This window comes from Pelodiscus sinensis, chromosome 31 (assembly GCF_049634645.1).
Source record: "Pelodiscus sinensis isolate JC-2024 chromosome 31, ASM4963464v1, whole genome shotgun sequence".
Taxonomy (NCBI): Eukaryota; Metazoa; Chordata; order Testudines; family Trionychidae; genus Pelodiscus; species Pelodiscus sinensis.
This window is the reverse complement of record NC_134741.1, coordinates 3,353,353-3,374,328: the sequence shown is the minus strand read 5'-3', so window position 1 is coordinate 3,374,328 and position 20,976 is coordinate 3,353,353. Positions and strand designations below refer to the sequence as shown.

At 49.0% G+C, this 20,976-nt stretch overlaps 1 protein-coding gene and 1 non-coding gene across 4 annotated transcripts in view; one reads left to right on the top strand and one right to left on the bottom strand.

The window, feature by feature from the left end:
• The first annotated feature begins 676 nt into the window (after positions 1–676).
• The window catches only part of LOC142821591 (uncharacterized), a 94,203-nt gene continuing 73,903 nt past the window's right edge, over positions 677–20,976 (top strand). Inside the window, exons 1-10 of one of the 3 annotated variants that reach the window (XM_075912997.1) lie at positions 680–798; positions 2,064–2,523; positions 3,896–3,991; positions 4,581–4,799; positions 5,003–5,025; positions 5,727–5,842; positions 6,417–6,476; positions 8,816–9,016; positions 15,407–15,520; positions 15,810–18,987. In XM_075912997.1, the coding sequence (XP_075769112.1) occupies positions 785–798; positions 2,064–2,523; positions 3,896–3,991; positions 4,581–4,799; positions 5,003–5,025; positions 5,727–5,842; positions 6,417–6,476; positions 8,816–9,016; positions 15,407–15,520; positions 15,810–16,993 (2,487 nt within the window). In that variant the 5' untranslated portion in view covers positions 680–784 and the 3' untranslated portion in view covers positions 16,994–18,987. Of the gene's footprint in view, positions 799–2,063; positions 2,524–3,895; positions 3,992–4,580; positions 4,800–5,002; positions 5,026–5,726; positions 5,843–6,416; positions 6,477–8,815; positions 9,017–15,406; positions 15,521–15,806; positions 18,988–20,976 lie in introns of those variants that run through there. The other 2 variants (XM_075912996.1, XM_075912995.1) reach the window with 2 other exon arrangements.
• On the bottom strand, positions 20,039–20,111 carry TRNAF-GAA (transfer RNA phenylalanine (anticodon GAA)). Its single transcript has one exon. It is a non-coding gene; the product is annotated as a tRNA-Phe (tRNA).

The following is a 20,976-nucleotide window of genomic DNA, read 5'->3' as shown; positions in this document are numbered from 1 at the left end:
TTCTGGATGCGCAGGAATATGTGTTCTTGATCTTATAACTCACTTGGTTAGGTTCAATAATGGTATCAGCAGAGTGAATATGTGGACAAAGCTGGCAACGGGGTTTGTTGCAAGGGAAGGTACCAGGGTTGGTATTAGTGTGGTATGTCCTGTGCATGTTGGTAAGAATCATCTTGAGGTTAGGTGGTTATCTATAGGTAGTCCCATTTTTTTTAAATTGTGTCCTTTGGTATATATGGCTGTGACTATTTTCTTCCACTATTTGATCTGAGGAAGTGGGTCTGGCCCACAAAAGCTCATCATCTAATAAACCATCTTGTTAGTCTTTAAAGTGCTGCACAGTCCTGGTTTTTATTCAGTGACAGACACTGAGATTCAAACAGGAAAATCTTTATTATTAAACCACAAACTGTTCTGTGACTCTCCACAGGCCAAGCCGAGGCCCCACAAGGACAGGAAGTTCTCAAGCAGCCCGGCTCCTCCTGGGCCTGGGTGGAACGTTCAGGTGACACGTTCTGCGGCCCGGGCCCCGCCGAGTCCGCGCGCTCCCGTCCCACCGGCCCGAGAGGCGTGTCCGTGTCTCGCGCCAGAGGTGGGGGCAGGCGCGTCACTGAGCCACCGCGCTCTCATTGGTTGGTGGAGCCCCGGCCCCGCCCCCTTCCGAGTCCCTGGCCCCCTGCGCTCGGCGGCTCTGGGCGGCCCAGTCACTCCCGGCGGGACAGCGGGGCCGGGGAATTCCCGTCACCAGGCGGGAGAGCAAAGGGCGGAGCATTTTACGTCACTGATGACGCGGCCACGGTGGGGAGGGGGCAATTCTGCTTCACTGGAGCGTGACAGCCCGGGGAACCTTTGTCAGTCGGAGCGAGAGCAAGAGCCCAAGGGACCACAGTGGGGGGCGGGGTCCGTTGGGCTCCTGCGGGAGCCAGTGGCTGCCACGGGGCGTGCTGGGGGCGCAGGAGGAGGCGGGGGGAGGGGCAGGGGTTGCACTGCGGCGGGGGCCGCTACAAGGGAACGAGACTGCGGGGGGGACACCTCGGGAGAGGGAGGTTGGAGGGGGAAATTAGGGGGATACAAGTTCCCTTTGCAGAGGCGGCACGTTCCCTTGCGCTCGATTCTCCCGCCCCCCACTCCTACCCCCCCCCCCAAGCGCCGCGCGATCCTCTCTGCCCGGGTCGGTCTGTGCGGGGGGGACCCGCAGCCCGTTCGCAGCGCGGGCTCACAATCTGCAGCGCCCTTGGCCCCAGCGCGGGGCTCTGGACCCTCCCCCCTCCGGGCCCCCAGCGCAGCAGCTGGTTCGGGGCCGCTCCGCTGTCCCGCGGGAGGCTCCCCCCGCAGAGCCGGTGCCCGCCCCAGGGGAGCTGCTCTCGGCACAGACACGCGGGGAGCGGCTGCCCCGGGGCCTGGAGAATCTCGCCCCGGCCTGGCTCCCAGACGCGGAAGCCACGTGGGGCCCCGCGGCGTTGGGGGCGTGGCCGGGCAGCTCGCGGGCTGAGCTAAACCCCGGGCGCGGGACTCTGAGCGGAGTCACTAGCCCGCTGCGCATGCGCGGTCTGACCGCGCCCGCTCCATTCTACACCCCGCAGCCGGATTTTAGTGCGTCCCCGCCCCGCTCAGCCCTTGTTCATTGCGCGGCATCCGCACTAACGTCACGCGCCGCGCGCACTGAGGCAGGACCCGTTGTGAGGAGCCGTTGGCGCCGTTACTTGCTGCGGGGTTAGCCCAGCGCGGAGGGGGCGGCCCGGCGTGAGCGACGGGGGGAGGCGGCGTTAGGCATCGCCCCCCCCCCCCCCCGCCGTCCCTCCATCGGGCTTCCTGATTCTCCCGCCGGGCTCAGGGCGGACCGGGGGTGCACATAGGGGCTGCGAGGGGTCTGCAGAGTGTGCGGGGGGCGGAGATATTAACACAGGGTGAGGAGGGGCCCTGCCCTGAGGGGCGCAGAGACGGGGGTCTGGCTGGGGCAAGTGAATGAGGGGCCCAGGGGAGGCCCTGGCGGTGGGGGTTGAGCGAAGCTTTTGGGGCTTTTTCGTTTTTTAATTTTGATTATTTTTTTTTTTAATCCTCAGTGCTGGTGCCTCACATCCCTGGACCTGCCCCTTTATTGCTGAGGTCAGGGAAGTGACACTGCCCCAGTCCCCCAGCCCAGAGGCAGCCATGGCTGCAGAAAGCCCCGTGGAAAGTGTCTGGGAGGAAGCGCCGCATCCCATCTGTCTGGAGGATTTCACAGCCCCTGTCACTCTGGAGTGTGGGCACAATTTCTGCCAGGCCCCCCTCAGCCCTCAGGGCAGAGACACTGAGCAGCAGGGACCCCTCCGACCTAACTGGCAGCTGGCAAATGTGATGGAACTACCCAAGCCACTGAGTTTCCAGGCAGCAGAGAGAGCAAGATTTGATGGGGTGTACGGGGAGCACCAGGAGGCTCTGAAGTGGTTCTGTGAAGAGAATCAAACTCCCATCTGTGTGGTGTATGACAGATCCCAGGCTCACACGGTGGTGCCCATAGAGGAAGCTGCCCAGGAGTACAAGGTACAGAGTTAATGTCCAGTGTGTTTTAATTACAGCATTATTTCACTAACAGTTACTGGGCACCGTTGTGACACAGCTCAGTAAAGCCTACAAGAGATGCTGTAAAAAGTAAATGCTCTGGCTTTGTGGCAACTTACGTCAAGATACCCGATGTGTGAAATGTTTCTCTGGGGCTGTGAATCCTGAAACCCCGCCCTCACTGGTAAGAGGAGGGGTGTTTGCACAAGGGAAGGTGTTAACAATCAGAGAGGTTTAGATCACAGGAGGTACAGGCCACTCTATCAGTGAGCTGCTTTGGGACTGGAGAAGAGGAGGTTACAAGCTGTTATTGATCGGTGGAACAATCTGTCATTGGCCTTATAGACCTGCAATGGCAGCTGAGACCTGCACAACATCCAGCAAGGGAAAGTTCCTTCTCTGAGCAGGTCACAGTCCAGTTAGACAGACTGTGGGAAGTGAAGGTGGGGCAGCACCTAGTCGCTCATAGTCGCCAGGCACATCAGGGATAGAGTTTAGCCCCATACCCTGTTAGACTTACACTGCTCCCTGCCCCTCAGCATCACTGAACAGTGATGAAGTGTGGCCGTTTAGGAGGGAAAGATGCCTTGATAAAGCCCTATGTCCAGCAGGGAGTGAAGGTTTCTAATAGAGATGCCGAACTTCTGAGGTTCTGTATGAGGGGTTAAACTCCAATGCAGCTGTCTGCACTAGATAAGGTTGCTGGGCTGCATGCTGTGTGGGGCCCCGAGCGCCTTCAGTCCACCCATAGCAGAACTTCAGGAAGTGCAGGTCCATGCCAGACACAACTAGGAGTCAACTGGATTGTAGCAAGAGTTCAAACTGGTTAACTGAAGAGCTAATGCTTATCAGTGCTAGTTACTGGTTAAACTCCCCACTGCCCCAGCAGTGCCTGCTTCCCTCTGGCAGCTAACATCAGTCTGCAGCTGCTGGGAGTTCCCATTAGCCAGCAGTCCTTGTGGCCACCCCCGGCAGACCTCGCGAGAGATCCCCGGCCCAGGAGAGCCCATTTCTGCTACCAGCCCTACCTGTCAGCAGGTTAAAAAACTCCTTTTACTGATAAAATTGTAATCAGTTACATGATTAGTATTGTTAAGCATTTTTACCTCCCTATTCCCCACCTGCATCATTCTTTATAAAGGTGCCACCACTGATCCTTCCCCTACCCTCGTAGGTGTCCTGCTGCATCCTCAGTCGCTTCTTGTGTCTTTTTCTATGGACACAACCAAGTCCAGGGCTGAGTCCCTGCTGGACAAAGGCAGAGATCCACAAAACTGGGACTCTCTTAAAGGCAGATAAATGGGCTCTCAACATCTAATGGGGTTTGCCCTCGTGCTTATATCTGTTTCTTCAGGAAAAATTGGAGACTCATTTGAAGACTCTGAGGGAGGAGAGAGAGAAGCTGCTGAGAAGGAGAACAACAGCAGAAGGGAAACGCCAGGAGTATCTGGTAGGTGCCTGCGGTTTGAACTAGCAGGGACTGGCCGTGGGAGGGCTGTTAGGAGGCAGACTCCTGTTTGGCCTTGGTAATGTTGGGCTTGTTTGTGTTTCTCCTGGATGGTGAATTGCTGGGTGAGATCCATGTGTAGACAGGCCCTGAGCTTCCATGTCAGTGCATGAGTTAATGTCCAGTCTTTGTGGTTTTCCCAGACATCCTCCCCAAGTGAGCTGAATGTCCCCCTGAAGGGCTGTCTGATCACTTGGTGTATTAACATGTTTTCTTCTTTTTCCTTCCTGGTTATCTCTGTCAGGCTGGTGCTGAGTCCTGCCTCGTGCTGCTCAGGGTCTGAATTTCCAGAGCCCATGAATAATAAAAGTTGCTGCCCATGACAGACATAGGAACATCCCTTTCAGAGGGACACAGGGCCCAAAGGAGATGCTGGGAGAGCCACCTCTGCCTAGTAACCACAAAGTAGAGTCAAATGTGTCACATTTTAGGCTTTTCCAAGAAATTCTCTCTGCTGCGCACTCAGCTCTCCATGAAAGGGCCCTGGGCTCCATTCATGCCCCTGACCAGCCCTTTCCCTGCTTTCATACAGAAATGGACCCAAGCAGAGAGGCAGATGATTGTGGCTGAGTTTCAGCAGCTGCAGCAGTTCCTAGAGGAACAAGAGAGACTCCTGCTGGCCCAGCTGAAGAAGCTGGATGAGGAGATTGGGAGGCTCCAGACTGACACTGTCAGGAAACTCTCTGTGCAAATTTCCCGGATCAGTGAGCGGGAGGGGATGTCTCAGAAGCCAGCGAGTGAATTCCTGCAGGTGAGACTGAGGGAGAAAGGTCCCAGCTCTCCACACAGGGAAGGGAGGCTCCTATATCACAAGTGCTGAGGTCCAGCTGTCAGATCTGGGTGTAACTCCAGGGCAGGGGCTCTCTTCCCATGTTTGCAAAATCCCTTCCCTGAGGTCCCCTGTGTGTGTGTCCAATGGGGCTGAGAGTCTTTTCTGTGTCTTTTTTTTTCTAGGACATCAGAAGCACCCTAAGTAGGTATGTGGCTCTCACTCCCCTCACGCTGCACAGCTCAGGGAAAGAGCTTGGAGCTGATGTTAGCACCACATCTCCCCAGGGCTCTAAGAGGCAGAAGTTAGATACGAATATCTCTGACGCATTGAATTCTGAGAGTCTCACCCTTTCACAGCAGACTCTGGGATTCCCCATTCAGGGAACAGTCTGACCTCAAGTGTTTCCTGGAGCTGTCCCCTCCCTGGGGACTGGCTACCTCAGGACTGTGGTGTGGAACATGGGCTTGTTGCTGCTGGGCACTGGGCACAGTCAGCCCATGGCAGCAAGGACCAAGAGTCTGTCCCAACTGAGGGCTGTTTGGAGACCTGTGTGGAAGGAGCTGGGGAGGGAGGAGCTGGTGTCTCATTTTAGTCCCTAGTGGACAGATTGCTTCACCCTTTCACCTGGGAACCTCTTGTCTTTCAGTGTCTGGAGGCCAAGGAGTGAGTTGGCCATGAAGACTTAATTCCCCTTTTGTCCCCCAGACAGTCTCCCCAGGCCAGAACTGAAGAACTGCAGTGGGGCCTTTCAGGGGAAGGTTTCATGGCCATGGGATATGTTGTCCCTGCTCTCAGCCTGGGAGAATTGCAGGAATTCTAACTCCAGGCCTATTAGAGCTGAGACTTACTAGCCAGAACTTATCAGCAGTAAATGAAATACAATCACATTGAATTGTTTCTGTCCAGGTGTGAGATGGGGCAGTTCCAGCTGCCAGAGGAGATTTCTCCTGAACTGGAAGAACAAGTCAGAGGTTTCTCCCTGAAAACGATTGCTCTGTCGGAGACTCTGAGGCAGTTCAAAGGTACCTAGAAGGGATGGATGAGAGGAAAGTGGTTCAAGTATCTGAGATCATTGAATCTGGCCTCTGAAGCCAACCTTCCCCTGCCTCAATTCCCACATGGAGAATGACGGCCCCATCACACTAAGGACAGCAGAGACACTGAGCGAACAGACCCAACTGCTTGCAGATAAATCCAGGGATCTGCAAACTCTGAACCTCCCATTCAGAGATCAAAATGGCCAAAGTTACTGTGATGGCAATGTGTCCCACCACCACAGCTCCAGGTTATGATAAGAAGCAGTAAGTGAATGAGAAACCAAGTGGGAGGGGGTGAGGAGAGAAGAGTAAATCTCATTTACAGCTTCTCTCTCCTGGGACAGGTGTGAGGCTGCAGGGATGTTGGTTCCATAGCTGGGAGGTGCCCGAGTGAGAGAGGAAATGAAAGTTTAGACTTTCATATTAAATTCCTGAAACAATTCAATGTGATTGTCTCTGTCTGGTCTCTGATACAATTGAAATGCAGAGTTCAGCATAGGGACATTGTTATAAACAGGAGAGCCTGGAATCTCACCTCTCTTATCCCTTCCCCCACCAGACACTCTGCCCTCTGCACTGGAGACAGCAAGAGGAAAATCCCTGGGAGCTCTCAGACAAGGTGAGTGTGCAGGTGGAGAGACTTTAAATGATGAAAAAATTCCAGTGGAAACATCTTCATGGGGTTTTCAATAAAGTTACCAACAACGGCGACCATAGTGGACGCAGACCTAAATCACATACACTGATCAGTGAGGAGCCCCGGGGCACTGTATGGGGGCCTGTGGATAGTTGGAGAAACACTGGTCTATGGGTTTGTGATGCTAAAGGGGTGAAGTTAAAGCACACAAAGAATGACGCCTTCAGGCTCAGATTTCACTACTCATTTTCAATATTGGATTGGTTTCAAACAATAAATAGGGTGAAAGGCTGAGAGCTGCCAGGCTTCTACTATATCAGGTAGTTCAAGGCAAGAAACTGCTGGATTCCCAAGGGCTGTTGCGTCTAGTGCAGGCCTGGGCAAAATACAGTCCATGGGTCTGATCCACCCGACCAAGCCATTTGATCCAGCCCACAGATGCCACTCTCCATCTGCAAGCCACTCAGAAAAAAACTGTGAGCCTAGAAGGGAGGAGGAAAGGGTTCAGACATTGCTTCCACCCCCAGAACAATCTTATTCGCTGGTTTATGGCCAGAAACAAAGCACTGCGCCCCTTCCCCTTTGGGTCATAAGTATTTACACACCCACAGGGCCCTGCAGTCTGTGAGAGGGTCGAGCAGGCTCCCTGCCTGCCTGAGGTGCTTGGCCTCTGCTCAGGAGTCACTCAGATAAGGCTCCTGTTCAGAGCTTACCTCTGACACCCCAACCTCTCCCTTCCCCTCCTAATCTCTGCTCCCCACTCCTGCCCCACACTCTGCATACCCAAACTCTGTCCTCCTGCTGCAGCTATCAATGCAAGAGCTCTCTGTGGTCAGAAACCCACAGCCCCTTATTTGTCCACTCAACCACTTAGATATTTAAAGTAACTTTAATTTACATAATGAATAGTTAGCTAATCCAGTATCCTAGATCACAGCCTGCCTCCTTCACCCAAACTCCCTCTTAGACCCCTCTATCTTGTCTTGCATCCCAAATCCTTGCCCCAAACTTCCTCTTTGTCCCAGCATCCATCCCAAACTCTGCATTTCCTGCATTAATGTCATGGAAGAGTGCAGCTCTCAGCCACTTTGCATTTGGCCCCCCATCAAATTGAATCACCCATGCTCTCGTGTGGATAAGGCTCAGTGAGAGCCAATAAGGGACAGCTGAAGGCAGACTATTTCAGGCTAGAAAAGAGGCACGAATGTTTGATAGGGAAGAAGATTTGCTGCTGAAACAAATGAGCAAAGAACTGGTGGATTCTCCATTTCTTGATGTCTTCAAATCATGGGGACTTTCTAGAAAATACACTTTGGGGAATCATAGAATAATAGGACTGGAAGGGACCTTGAGAGGTCATCGAGTCCAGCCCCCCGCCCTCAAGGCAGGATCAAGCTCCGTCTACACCATCCCTGACAATGTCTCTCTAACCTGTTCTTAAATATCTCCAGAGAGGGAGATTCCACCACCTCCCTTGGCAATTTATTCCAATATTTGACCACCCTGACAGTTAGGAATTTTTTCCTAATGTCCAATCTAAACCTCCCCTGCTGCACTTTAAGCCCATTACTCCTTGTCCTGTTCTCAGAAACCAAGAGGAACAAATTTTCGCCTTCCTCCTTGTGACACCCTTTTAGATATTTGAAAACCGCTATCATGTCCCCCCTTAATCTTCTTTTTTCCAAACTAAACAAGCCCAGTTCATGAAGCCTGGCTTCATAGGTCATGTTCTCTAAACGAAATGGAGCTTTGTGCCTGGATAACTGGACTGAGTGTAATGGCTTGTGCCACTCAGGGGGTCCGACTTCATGATTAAGGATATCTTCTGATCACATGAATCTTAAGATCTCATCCTGCAAACACTCAGCGCACGTATTTAATAAGTATTTGAATGGTGGTGGTAATTTCACTGACTCTGTTGTGAAAAGGCTTTATATTGTCTTTGTCAGATAAGAGAGCAAAGTTTGTGCTGCAAATCCATGAATGAAGACTAAGGGTTTTAAATACAGCAGCCTGCATTTAACCTATGTCCATGTTCAGGCAGATGAATATGTGGCTTGTTATCAGAAACGCTGGGTGCTGAGAACTAAATCCCATTGTTACAGATGCAGTAATGTTGTAATTCAAGTCAGGTACAGAGAGAAATGAATGTGGATTTGGGATCTAACTCCTGTTCATGGAATATCTAGATGAAAGCTTTTGCCCACAATGGCAGAATCTAGCACATGTGTCACCAGGGACAGAGTCTGAGTGGAATGGGGGTGTGGAAAGGATTAAAGCCCCTTCTGAAATGTCTCCAATTCCCCTTCTCCCCCTGCCAGGCTGCAGAACACCCATGTCTGACTCCAGCTCAGCCCCTGGCCTGCAGAGCCAGGGACAGGAAATGTCCGTGGCGGAGCCGGTGATCTTCGAGGAGGTGGCTGTGTATTTCTCTGAAGAGGAATGGGCTCTGCTGGACCCGGGCCAGAGAGCCCTCTACAGGGATGTGATGCAGGAGAATTACGAGGCTGTGAGCTGGCTGGGTGAGGATTCCTGTCCCCTTGTGTAACAAAAGCTGGGTGGGCTCTGGAGCAGCTGGGTTGGGTTTGGTTCAGGGTCCCTCATTGCCCCAGTAATCCTGGCTCCTGTGTGAGAGGAGGTTCGGTGACATAATAGCGGTGCTGCTCTTCTCACAGCCAAGGTCTCTTTGTGGTTCCCACCATCATGCCCATGTTGTGCCTTGGCCGGAGGTGTCAGTGGAAGGGCCCAGGCAGGAACGGCAGGTACCAGAGTTGTAGGGCTGGGTGCAGCTGCTCTTAGGGTGCGTCTAAACTACATGGCTCCATCGACGGAGCCATGTAGATGAGGCTGATAGGCAGAGGGAAATGAAGCCGCGATTTAAACAATCGCAGCTGTTACGACGCATCGGCGTTTCCCCGACTGCTGCCCCCCCTTAGTGGCACAAACAGACTCCACCAGCCAGTAGAATAGAGGGAGTTTATTGTGTCTCCAGGATACAGTACAGCATAGATGTAATCGGGTTACAGGGCAGGCCTAGGATGCCTCAGCCCCCCTAGAGATGGGGGAGATTGGGCTCCTAAATTCCAGTTCCTTCCCTAGGCTGCCTCCATCATCCCCAACAGAAACTACTTGACTCTCCTCCAGCCCTGCCCCCCTGCCAGGGCTGACTTCGCTCTCCTTCTTTAGTTACACTCCCTGGGAGGTAACTGGTCAGACAGGTTCGGCGCCCCTTGCATAATAACTCACCCCCTACCCTGCTGGGCTGTGCTACAGACAGCAGCCAGGGGGTCACCCACAGCCCACCGCCCAGCATAGCAACCAACAAGGTACCCACACTATGTCACAGCGGTTTCATTTAAATTTCAATGGCTGCCCCGCTCTGCTGATCAGCTGTTTGTCAGCAGATCAGGGCAGTCTAGATGCTCCCCTGTTGACAAGCAAGCCCTTTGTCGACCTCCCCGTTATGCCTCGTGGGATGAGGTTTACCGGGGAGGTCGACAAAGGGCTTTCCTGTCAACAGGGGAGCATCTAGACTGCCCCGATCTGCTGACAAGCAGTTGATCAGCAGAGCGGGGCAGCCATTGAAATTTAAATGAATCCGTGATTGTTAAAATTGTGGCTTCATTTCCCTTTGCCGATCAGCCTCATCTACATGTCTCCATTGACAGAGCCATGTAGTTTAGACACACCCTTAGGTTACATCTAGACTGGCATGATTTTCCGGAAATGCTTTTAACAGAAAAGTTTTCCGTTAAAAGCATTTTCGGAAAAGTGTCTAGATTGGCACGGACGCTTTTTGCGGAAAAGCATCCGTGGCCAATCTAGACGCGCTTTTGCACAAAAAAGCCCTGATTGCCATTTTCGCGATCGGGGCTTTTTTGCGCAAAACAAAACTCAGCTGTCTCCATTGACCCTTTTGCGCACAACTTTTGTGCAAAAGGGACTTTTGCCCGAACGGGAGCAGCATAGTATTTCCGCAAAAAGCACTGATTTCTTACAGTAGGAAGTCAGTGCTTTTGTGGAAATTCATGCGGCCAGTGTAGACAGCTGGCTAGTTTTTCTGGAAAAGTGGCTGATTATCCGGGAAAAACTGGCCACTCTAGACACAGCCTCTGTGTCTGCAGGGCCCCTTGTGTTATTGTGCTGAGCCCCTGGAAGGAAGGCACCAACTCAGAGTCCTTCCCTGCGTCTGGTAGATTCTGTGCAAGCCAGGGGGGCACCAAATGGCAGGCCCGACTGGCCACAAAAGGAGGGTTGCTGCTGCTGGCAGAGTCGAACCAAGGCTGCAGAAGGAGCTGAACAGCAGGAGCATCTATGAGCAGCAGAGAAGAAGCCCAGCCTGTCTCCACCTTGGCTGGCCACAGGAACAGGCCGGCACTGCCCTGGCTGTCTGCAGGGCTGACAGCTGTTGTGGGCACCCAGGCACAGTCAGTCAGGATCAGGAATATGGAGCATAGGCAGGGCCTGAAGTGGCCAACTAAGAATTCATTCTCCTGATCAGACAATTCCCCTGCCTCCTTCTGGCTCAAGTAGAGCATCTGAGCCCAAGAGCAGGACAAGTCCAGCCCCAAGCTAAGAGCTCTGTGGGCAGAGCCCATAGGGCTCTAGATCTCTGCTGGATCCTTTCCCTCCCAGCCCTAGTGACCTCATGTGGCAGCTCAAATCTGAGTCCTGGCTAGGGGTATCTGTCATTCCTGAAAATCCTAGAGCTCTCCCCTTATGAGCAGTGTGTTACTCTCCTGCCCAAGTATGGAACAGGCCCTAAGGGAGACTGAGTTGTATCCTGCAAATTGAATGAGGAAGGGTGGGGTGGATACTAGTCTAATAGGTCATATTGGAGGTATAATGTCTGTGCCAAATTGGGTAAAGAATGTGAATGAGGCCAAACAGCAAAAATTAAGATGTTTGTACACCAATGTGAGGAGCCTAGGTAACAAAAAGGAGGAACTAGAGCTATTGGTCCAGGAAGTGAAACCAGATGTTATAGGAATAACAGAAACATGGTGGAATACTAGGCATGACTGGAGTACAGGTATTGAAGGGTATGTGCTGTTTAGGAAAGACAGAAATAAAGGTGGTAGAGTCACATTGTATATCAAAGATGAGGAAGATTGTAAAGAAATAAAAAGTGATGGAATGGAGAAGACAGAGTCCGTTGGGCAGAAATCACATTGGGGAAGAAAACTATCAGATCCTCCCCTGGGATAGTGCTTGGAGTGTGTTATAGACCACCAGGATCCAATTTGGATATGGATAGAGACCTCTTTAATGTTTTTAATGAAGTAAATACTCATAGAAACTGTGTAATCCTGGGAGATTTCAACTTTCCACATATAGACTGGAGAACAAGTGCTAGTAATAATAATAGGGCTCAGATTTTCCTAGATGTGATAGCTGATGAATTTCTTCATCAAGTAGTTGCTGAACCAACAAGGGTTGGTTGGTTGGCTGCTATGTACATTGGACAAACATCTCAGACACTTCGCCAAAGGATTAATGCCCACAAAACAGATATCAGACAAGATCACAAAGAGAAAACAGTTTCTTGCCACTTTAACCAGAAAGGACACTCTCTAAATGACTTAGCCACCTGCATTCTGCTACAAAGACCTTTTACATCTGCACTTGAAAGGGAATCCTCTGAACTGTCATTCATGTTAAAATTCGACACTTGTCAACAAGGACTTAACAAGACTTTGAACTTTCTCACCCATTACCAAGACAGTTTCCCCAATTATCACCTGTAATACCATTAACTCACAAACATCCCACTCTCCCTACCTTTAATATCAGCAATTCACAGACACTTACCTTCCTTCCTCCCCCTTCCCACCCCCCCGCATCCCCCTTCTGTTCTGCAATGTGATTTGTCCTTTTCATATTTGTTCATTTTTTTTAATTGTATCCTTTGGTATATATGGTTGTGACTACTTTCTTCCACTATTTGATCTGAGGAAGTGGGTCAGGCCCACGAAAGCTCATCATCTAATAAACCATCTTGTTAGTCTTTAAAGTGCTACATTGTCCTGCATTTTGCTTCAACAAGGGGGGATGCTGTTTTAGATTTGGTTTTGGTGAGTAGCGAGGACCTCATAGATGAAATGGTTGTAGGAGACAACCTTGGCTCAAGTGATCATGAGCTAATTCAGTTTAAATTAAATGGAAGGATAAACAAAAATAAATCTGAGACTAGGGTTTTTGATTTCAAAAGGGCTAACTTTAGTAAATTAAGGAAATTAGTTAGGGAAGTTGATTGGACTAAAAAAATTATGGATCTTAAAGTGGAGGAGGCCTGGAATTATTTTAAGTTAAAGTTGCAGAAGCTGTCAGAAGCCTGTATCCCTAGAAAAGGGAAGAAATTTATAGGCAGGTGTGTTAGACCAAGCTGGATGAGCAAGCATCTCAGAGAGGTGATTAAGAAAAAGCAGAAAGCATATAAGGAGTGGAAAATGGGAGGGATCAGTAAAGAAAGCTACCTTATTGAGGTTAGAGCATGTAGGGATAAAGTGAGAGAGGCTAAAAGTCACGTAGAGTTGGACCTTGCAAAGGGAATTAAAACCAATAGTAAAAGGTTTTATAGCCATATAAATAGGAAAAAAACAAAAGAAGTAGGACCGCTAATTACTAAGGATGGAGTGGAGGTTAAGGATAATCTAGGAATAGCCCAATATTTGAACAAATACTTTGCTTCAGTCTTTAATGAGGCTAATGAAGAGCTTAGGGATAATGGTAACTTAACAAATGGGACTAAAGATATGGAGGTAGATATTACCATATCCGAGGTAAAAGCCAAACTTGAACAGCTTAATGGGAGTAAATCGGGGGGCCCAGATAATCTTCATCCAAGAATATTAAAGGAACTGGCACATGAACTTGCAACTCCATTAGCAAAAAATTTTAATACATCTCTAAACTCAGAGGTTGTACCATGTACTAATATAGTTCCGATTTTTAAGAAAGGGGAAAAAAAGTGATCCGGGTAACTATAGGCCTGTTAGTTTGACATCTCTAGTATGTAAGATCCTGGAAAAAATTTTGAAGGAGAAAGTAGTTAGAGACATTGAGGCTAATGGCAATTGGGACAAATTACAACATGGTTTTACAAAAGGTAGATTGTGCCAAACCAACCTGATTTCCTTTTTTGAGAAAGTAACAGATTTTTTAGATAAAGGAAATGCAGTGGATCTAATCTACCTTGAATTTAGTAAGGCATTTGATACAGTACCACATGGGGAATTATTGGTTAAATTGGAAAAGATAGGGATTAATATGAAAGTTGAGAGGTGGATAAGCAACTGGTTAAAGGGGAGATTACAGCGGGTCATACTGAAAGGTGAACTGTCAGGTTGGAGGAAGGTTACTAGCGGAGTTCCTCAGGGATCAGTTTTGGGGCCAATTTTATTTAATCTTTTAATTGCTGATTTTGGCACCAAAAGTGGAAGTGTCCTAATAAAATTTGCAGATGACACACAGTTGGGAGCTATTGCCAATTCAGAAAAGGATCGGGATATCATACAGGAAGATCTGGATGATCTTGTAAATTGGAGTGATAGCAATAGGATGAAATTTAATAGTGAGAAGTGTAAGGTTATGCATTTAGGGATTAATAACAAGAATTTTAGTTACAAGCTGGGGACACATCAGTTGGAAGTAACGGAGGAGGAGAAGGACCTCGGAGTCCTGGTTGATTATAGAATGACTATGAGCCGCCATTGTGACATGGCCGTGAAAAAGGCTAATACGATCTTGGGATGTATTAGGCGAGGTATTTCCAGTAGGGATAAGGAGGTGTTAGTGCCATTATACAAGGCATTGGTGAGACCCCATTTGGAATACTGTGTGCAGTTCTGGTCTCCCATGTTTAAGAAGGATGAATTCAAACTGGAACAGGTACAAAGAAGGGCCACTAGGATGATCCGAGGAATGGAAAACCTGTCTTATGAAAGGAGACTCAAGGAGCTTGGCTTGTTTACTTTAACCAAAAGAAGGCTGAGGGGGGACATGATTGCACTTTTTAAATATATTAGAGGGATAAATACCAGGGAGGGAGAGGAATTATTTAAGTTTAATACCAATGTGGACACAAGAACAAATGGATATAAGCTGGCTAGTAGGAAGTTTAGACTTGAGATTAGACAAAGGTTTCTAACCATTAGAGGAGTGAAGTTCTGGAACGGCCTTCCAAGGGTAGTGGGGGCAAAAGATCTATCTGGCTTCAAGATTAAACTAGATGGGTTTATGAAGGGGATGGTTTGATGGGATAACAGGATCTTGGTATCTAATTGACCATTCATTATCAGTGGGAAATAGGTCAATGGAGGGATGATAGGAGTTATTATAGAGAACTTTCTGGGTGTCTGGCTGATGAGTCTTGCCCACATGCTCAGGGTTTAGCTGATCGCCATATTTGGGGTCGGGAAGGAATTTTCCTCCAGGGTAGATTGGCAGAGGCCCTGGAGGTTTTTCGCCTTCCTCTGTAGCATGGGGTACAGATCACAGCTAGAGGATTCTCTGCATCTTGGGGTCTTCAAAGTATTTGAAGGCTTCAATATCTGAGATATAGGTGAGAGGATTATTCTAGGAGGGGTGGGTGAGATTTTGTGGCCTGCACTGTGCAGGGGGTCAGACTAGATGATCATAATGGTCCCTTCTGACCTTAAAGTCTGAGTCTATGAGTGCAGCAGAGCGCCCAGTTCTCCATGGGAGTCTGCTGGGTTATTCCCAATATGGTGGTAGGGTGGGGGGAGGATGGAATTAGTGTATCCTGGGATCTTGTACCAGCCAGAGACCAGTCTCTGGAAGGTGGGGAAGGAGCCTGTCTGGATAGGAGACTCAGATCCTAGCTTTGGAAGCAGGAATGGCACAGACCTTAATGAACAAGATCAGCACTTGGTTAATTGCTCCCGAAATAGGATTTCCAGTCTCCAAAGCTCATGTGCTTTCCTGGGTGGAGCGAAGGGAAGAGCTGCAGACCCCGGATCTCCAAGGCTGTGAGGAAGGGGAGATCATCAGTGACTCCCACACAGGTGAGAAATCAGCTAAACTGACTCAGACCAATTTCTGTGTTTGCATAGCAGATGTTGGTTGTGTGTTATCATCAAGTCTGACTGGCCCTTCAGCCTGTCTCAACTCCAGTCTGAGAGTGCTGGGTGGGGAAAGAGTGATGGGGGAACAGGGTGAACTCAGCTCATGATTATTGAATCTTTCCAGCCATTCTTTGGGTTTGTTCCCCATTTTCTGTTCACCATTCAGAATTTTTCTTTCAGCTCAGCACAGGGAATGACTCCTGTGTGGTTTCTCTCTCCATCCCAGCAGGTGATGGGATACTGAATGAGAACAGTGAGAGGAGTCTTCAGGAGGAAGGACCTGAGCGAATGGCTCCATGTGGGGTATTAGTGGAAAGATCTGAAGGGCATGTTTCTCAGAGTCCTGAGCAAGGAGAGACTTGTGAGAGTCAGCGTAGTCTACAAAGGCAGCAGGGAAACCATCCAGGAGCAGGACAGGATAAATCCAGTCAGAGGATCAGAAGGTTGAAAACAAACACAGAAACTGTTCAAAAGAAAATCCCCCATTCACCTTGTGCTTGCAGTGACAGTGCAACTCGTATTAAGCATGAAAGAGCCCAAACAGGAGAGAAACCCTTCAGCTGCTCGGACTGTGGAAAAAACTTCAGAAATACCTCAACCCTTGTTACCCATAGGAGAGCCTACACAGGGGAGAAACCCTTCAGTTGCTCTGACTGTGGGAAAAGATTCAATGACCTGTCACACCTTGCTATTCATAGGAGAGTTCACACGGGAGAGAAACCTTTCAGCTGCTCTGACTGTAGGAAAAGCTTCAGTCTCAAGTCACACCTTGTTAGACATAGGAGAGTTCACACGGGAGAGAAACCCTTCAGCTGCTCTGACTGTGGGAAAAGCTTCAGTGATACCTCAACCCTTGTTATCCATAGGAGAGCCCACACAGGGGAGAAACCCTTCAGCTGCTCGGACTGTGGGAAAAGCTTCAGTCGAAGGTCACATCTTGTTATCCACAGGAGAGTTCACACGGGAGAGAAACCCTTCAGCTGCTTTGACTGTGGGAAAAGCTTCAGTCACCGGTCACACCTTGTTATCCATAGGAGAGCCCACACAGGAGAGAAACCCTTCAGTTGCTCCGACTGTGGGAAAAGATTCAGTAACCGGTCACAGCTTGTTATCCATAGGAGAGTTCACACGGGAGAGAAACCCTTCATCTGCTCTGATTGCGGGAAAAACTTCAGTCAGGCCTCAAGTCTTGTTAGGCATAGGAGAGCCCACACAGGAGAGAAACCCTTCAGCTGCTCTGACTGTGGGAAAAGCTTCAGTCGGCGGTCATATCTTGTTAGACATGGGAGAGCCCACACAGGACAGAAACCCTTCAGCTGCTCTGACTGTGGAAAAAGCTTCAGTCAGACCTCGACCCTTGTTAGACATAGGAAAACCCATACGGAAGAAGCTATTCACCTGCTCTCACTGTAGGAAATGCTGCAGTCAGAGGTCACACCTTGTTATCTATGAGAACTCTCACAGGAGAGAAATCCTTTAACTGCTCTGACTTTGGGAAATGCTATAGTGAGAGTTCATGCCTTGTTACATATAGTTGAACCCACACAGGTGAGAAGCACTATAGTGGAGGTGAGCAAAATTTTCTCTTTTTGCAGAATCCAGCCTTCCTAAGACTTTGATCTTGTCCACAAGGCAGTGCCAGGCCCCACCTCCAAATGAAGATGTACTGAGGGAGAAGGAGCTTAGCCCCACCCCCTCTTCATGCTTTGTGGCCACTAGAGAGGAGGCAGTGCTAAGATGAGTCTTTGCCACCCAACCTGAGGCCAACACTAGAGGCACTGTTGCCACTGCACTGCTGGGCTCAAGGGCCACATGGCCATATCAGGGGTGCCTCTGGGGCTGTTCCTGGGCTGCGTGGCTGTAGCAGCAACACCTCCAGCCATGGACTGAATGGGTGCAGTATTGGTACCTCTGGTGTCCGGGGCTGGTCCTATTCTGTGTGGTTGCTGCTGCAGCAGTAGAGCCTCCTTCCGGGGTGACCAGGACAGTGTGGCTGGAGATGTTGCTGCAAGGGGTCCCAAAGCCAGGTAATATTTGCTGTCCTTCCCAGACACTCCCTCCCAATCTCCTCAATTCCCTTCCCTCCAGGAGCCAGGACCCCCAGCTTGCACTGACACCCTCCTTTTTTCTTGCACCCTCTCTCCTGGCCAGACACTGCACCTTCCCCCAGGCCAGACACCTGCCTGCTTCTGCATCCCAGATCCTTCTTCAAGACCCCAACCCTTTCTTGAGGCCCCTGTCACTTTATTGGATTTTAAGGTGAGCATACTCACCTTAAGATCATTGCTATACTCACGGGAAACTGTTTGCCACAAATTTTGTATAGAGTGGGCCATGCGAGGTGTCAAATGAAAGCTGATATTGTGCTGATTCTATGTGTGGTATTCATGTACTTGTTTGGAGTTTGTATGGGGAGTTATGACTATGGGCTCTGCTGACGCTGTGTATGGACTGCCTGTCATGAGGAAGGAATGTGCAATGAGTTACTATGCTAATCCGTATGGCTCCAAGGACAATGGCTCTCAGGGTGGCCAATACACAGCTGAGGAATGCGTGTGGAAAGCTGCAAAGCAGCCAAAGCACAATTACTGCTGGCATATGAAACAGGTCACTTGACCATGTAACTAGCTCCAGCTTGGGAGACACCAGAAATGAATATCAAATGCCATGAGGGGGGCTCTATCTTGTCTTCAGTCTTGCTACTTATCTCAGATGCAGCCTTGCTAAGGACAGAGACACTGGAAGGATTGCTGACCCATCCTGACATACAATGTGCGCCAAAGACTTTTATGCTAGCAGTTTGTAACATCTCTGCTAAGATTCTGCATCAAGAACTTGCTGATTGATGTATACAATGTATTCTCCTTAACAGCCTTATTCTCAACCTTTTCTTTCTTTTATTAATAAACCTTTAGATTCTAAAGGATTGGTCCACTGTGATCTTGTGGGTAAAATCTAAAGTATAAATTGACCAGGGATTCATGGCTGGTTCTTTGGAATGGGGTGGATCTGTTCTGGGTTGGAGAGATTGGGCTGTATAACCCCTCACCTGTGTGTAATCCCAGGGCTGATTGTGGCATAGGAAGAGCTGAGGTATCTGAGGGGTTTTGCTCATGAGGCTTCCTGCAGGCTGGATTGGCAGCTGAAGTGCTCAGTGTGACTGGTTTGTGGCCTGTTTTGGAAAGGTCTTCAGTCAAGGGCTGTCAGCAATTTCCCGAGTGGATTCCCTCAGCCGTGCTTAGGCCTGGCCTGGCCCGACCCGGCCAATCACAGCCCTGCCCTCTGCAAACCTTCTGTAGATTACTGTTGCTAATGGAAACTCACTGTTAATTACATAATTAGTCAAGCCTTTTTGCTAGGTCTGCATCTGGGTAGTTGCATTTAAATTATTAAAGAGATTAAACCTTTTAACTTTCTCATGTTAATTGATCAAACTTTATTTTAAATTAAGTAAAATATTTAAGTCCAATACATACTGTGGAGGTAGTCCTCGCTAGCCTGGCCAAAGATTGAACCGTACACCGTGCGTCCTGCATCAGAAGCGAGCTTCCTAAGCAAGTTGAGCAAGAAACCACAATGCTGTTAAACAAAAAATCGCACTGTTTGCACTTTATCGGGTCAAGCAGAGAGTACCATTTAAGGATAAAGTGCCTTACATTCTCTTTTCTCTGTAAATTTCCACTGTGACTTTGTAAGAAGGTATAAATATCTCAGGCATTTGAGTGTGAGGAAGGGGCTTGTATTGGTACGGGGTGACTCCCTTCCATCTGTAACAACCCCCCCCCCCCCAAGCTGGATTATTAAGGTGGTTTTGTCTGTCTTGAACCCTAAAGCTAGCGTGTGTTTATTCCACGACAGCTGGGAGCAGCTGAAGCCAAGAGCCCTGTTCTACTGTGTCAACAATCTCTGAGGTGGCATAAAATCCCCTCTCCAGTTTCTAACCCTGAAATATCGTCTTTATGATTTCATTCCCGGCCTCTTGATACAGCCTTTGAACTCGACTGTAGAGCTATGTCTATACTGGCGGGTTCTTGTGCAAGAATGGCTGTTCTTGTGCAAGAATCCGCAGAGCGTCCACGCTGCCCTCCTGCTCTTGCACAAGAAGATTTACAGTATGGTGTGGTAAGAGAGGGTTTCTTGTGCAAGAGCTGTGCTCTTTTTTAACAGGTGTAAGCTCTCTTGCACAGGGGCTCTTGGATAAGAGGGCAGTGTGGACGCTTGGCAGGGGTTTCTTATGCAAGAAAGCCCTATGGCTAAAATGGCCATTGGAAAGTTCTTGCACAAGAGAGCATCCACACCGCCATGTATGCTCTTGCACAAAAGCACAGCTCACACAAGGCAGTGTGGACGTGTTCTTGCTCAAAACTTCTTGCACAAGAACCCAAAAGTGTAGACATAGCCCAGTTGTTTGCTTACCAGAGTTGCCAAAACAGACTAAGCCATCTCGAGAAAAGCTTCTGCCAAAGCCAGGGATTGAACCAGGACCCTTCAAATCTTCAGTCTAACACTCTCTCTACTGAACTACTTTGGCAACTGCCTGCAGTTTTCTAAGGCCAACACTTCTCTCAGGAATGTTTTTTTCTGTGGCAGTATACAAGAGAGATGCTGCTCTCTGAGGCCCTGCAAGGCAAGATGAGTTTTGCCTGCCCCCCTCAGCCTGACTCACACTTGACCCCATTCCTGCTGCTTTTCTCAGGGTGTCCCAATGGCTGAAAGGACTGCGGCTGCCAATGGGTGAAGTGAGTTTCACAATGTGCGCCACTAGTGAGGTTGTTTGCGCTTGTGCAGATGTGTGCTACTGTGGTACCTGCCAGTTACTCACAAAGAGCTTAGCTAAATATAGTTTTATAATTTGATAGAAGAAAAAATACTGAAACAAAGGATAGTTAACAAGGTACGTGACTTCGTGTATTTAGTATGAAATCAAATAAAAAGAACATTAACACTGCAACACATTCCATAGCTATTTTGTATCTTACGGGAATTGTTCCTTTGAGACATAAAACAAAATTGTCCATCTTGATTTAGCAAACAAGCTATGATGATTCATTTTGCTACATGAAATGAAATAGTTGTTACACTTTATGATGGAAATTAAATATTCTGTTATTTAATGGGCTCAGTTTGGAGGGCTGTTTGGGTACGTCTACATTTGCTTCCTAGTTCGCACTAGAGATGCAAATGTAGGTGACCAAAATTGCTAATGAAGTGGAGATTTAAATATCCCCTGCTTCATTAGCAAGATCTCACCCGGCTCGCTAGTCCAAATTACAGCTGATTTGAACCAGGAATTGCGTGCCTCAACGCGGTAGTTCAAACCAAAGCCCTTGGTTCGAACTAATGTTACTCCTCATTTTTTGAGTCCAAAGTGTTGTCCTGGACCATAAACCAGAACA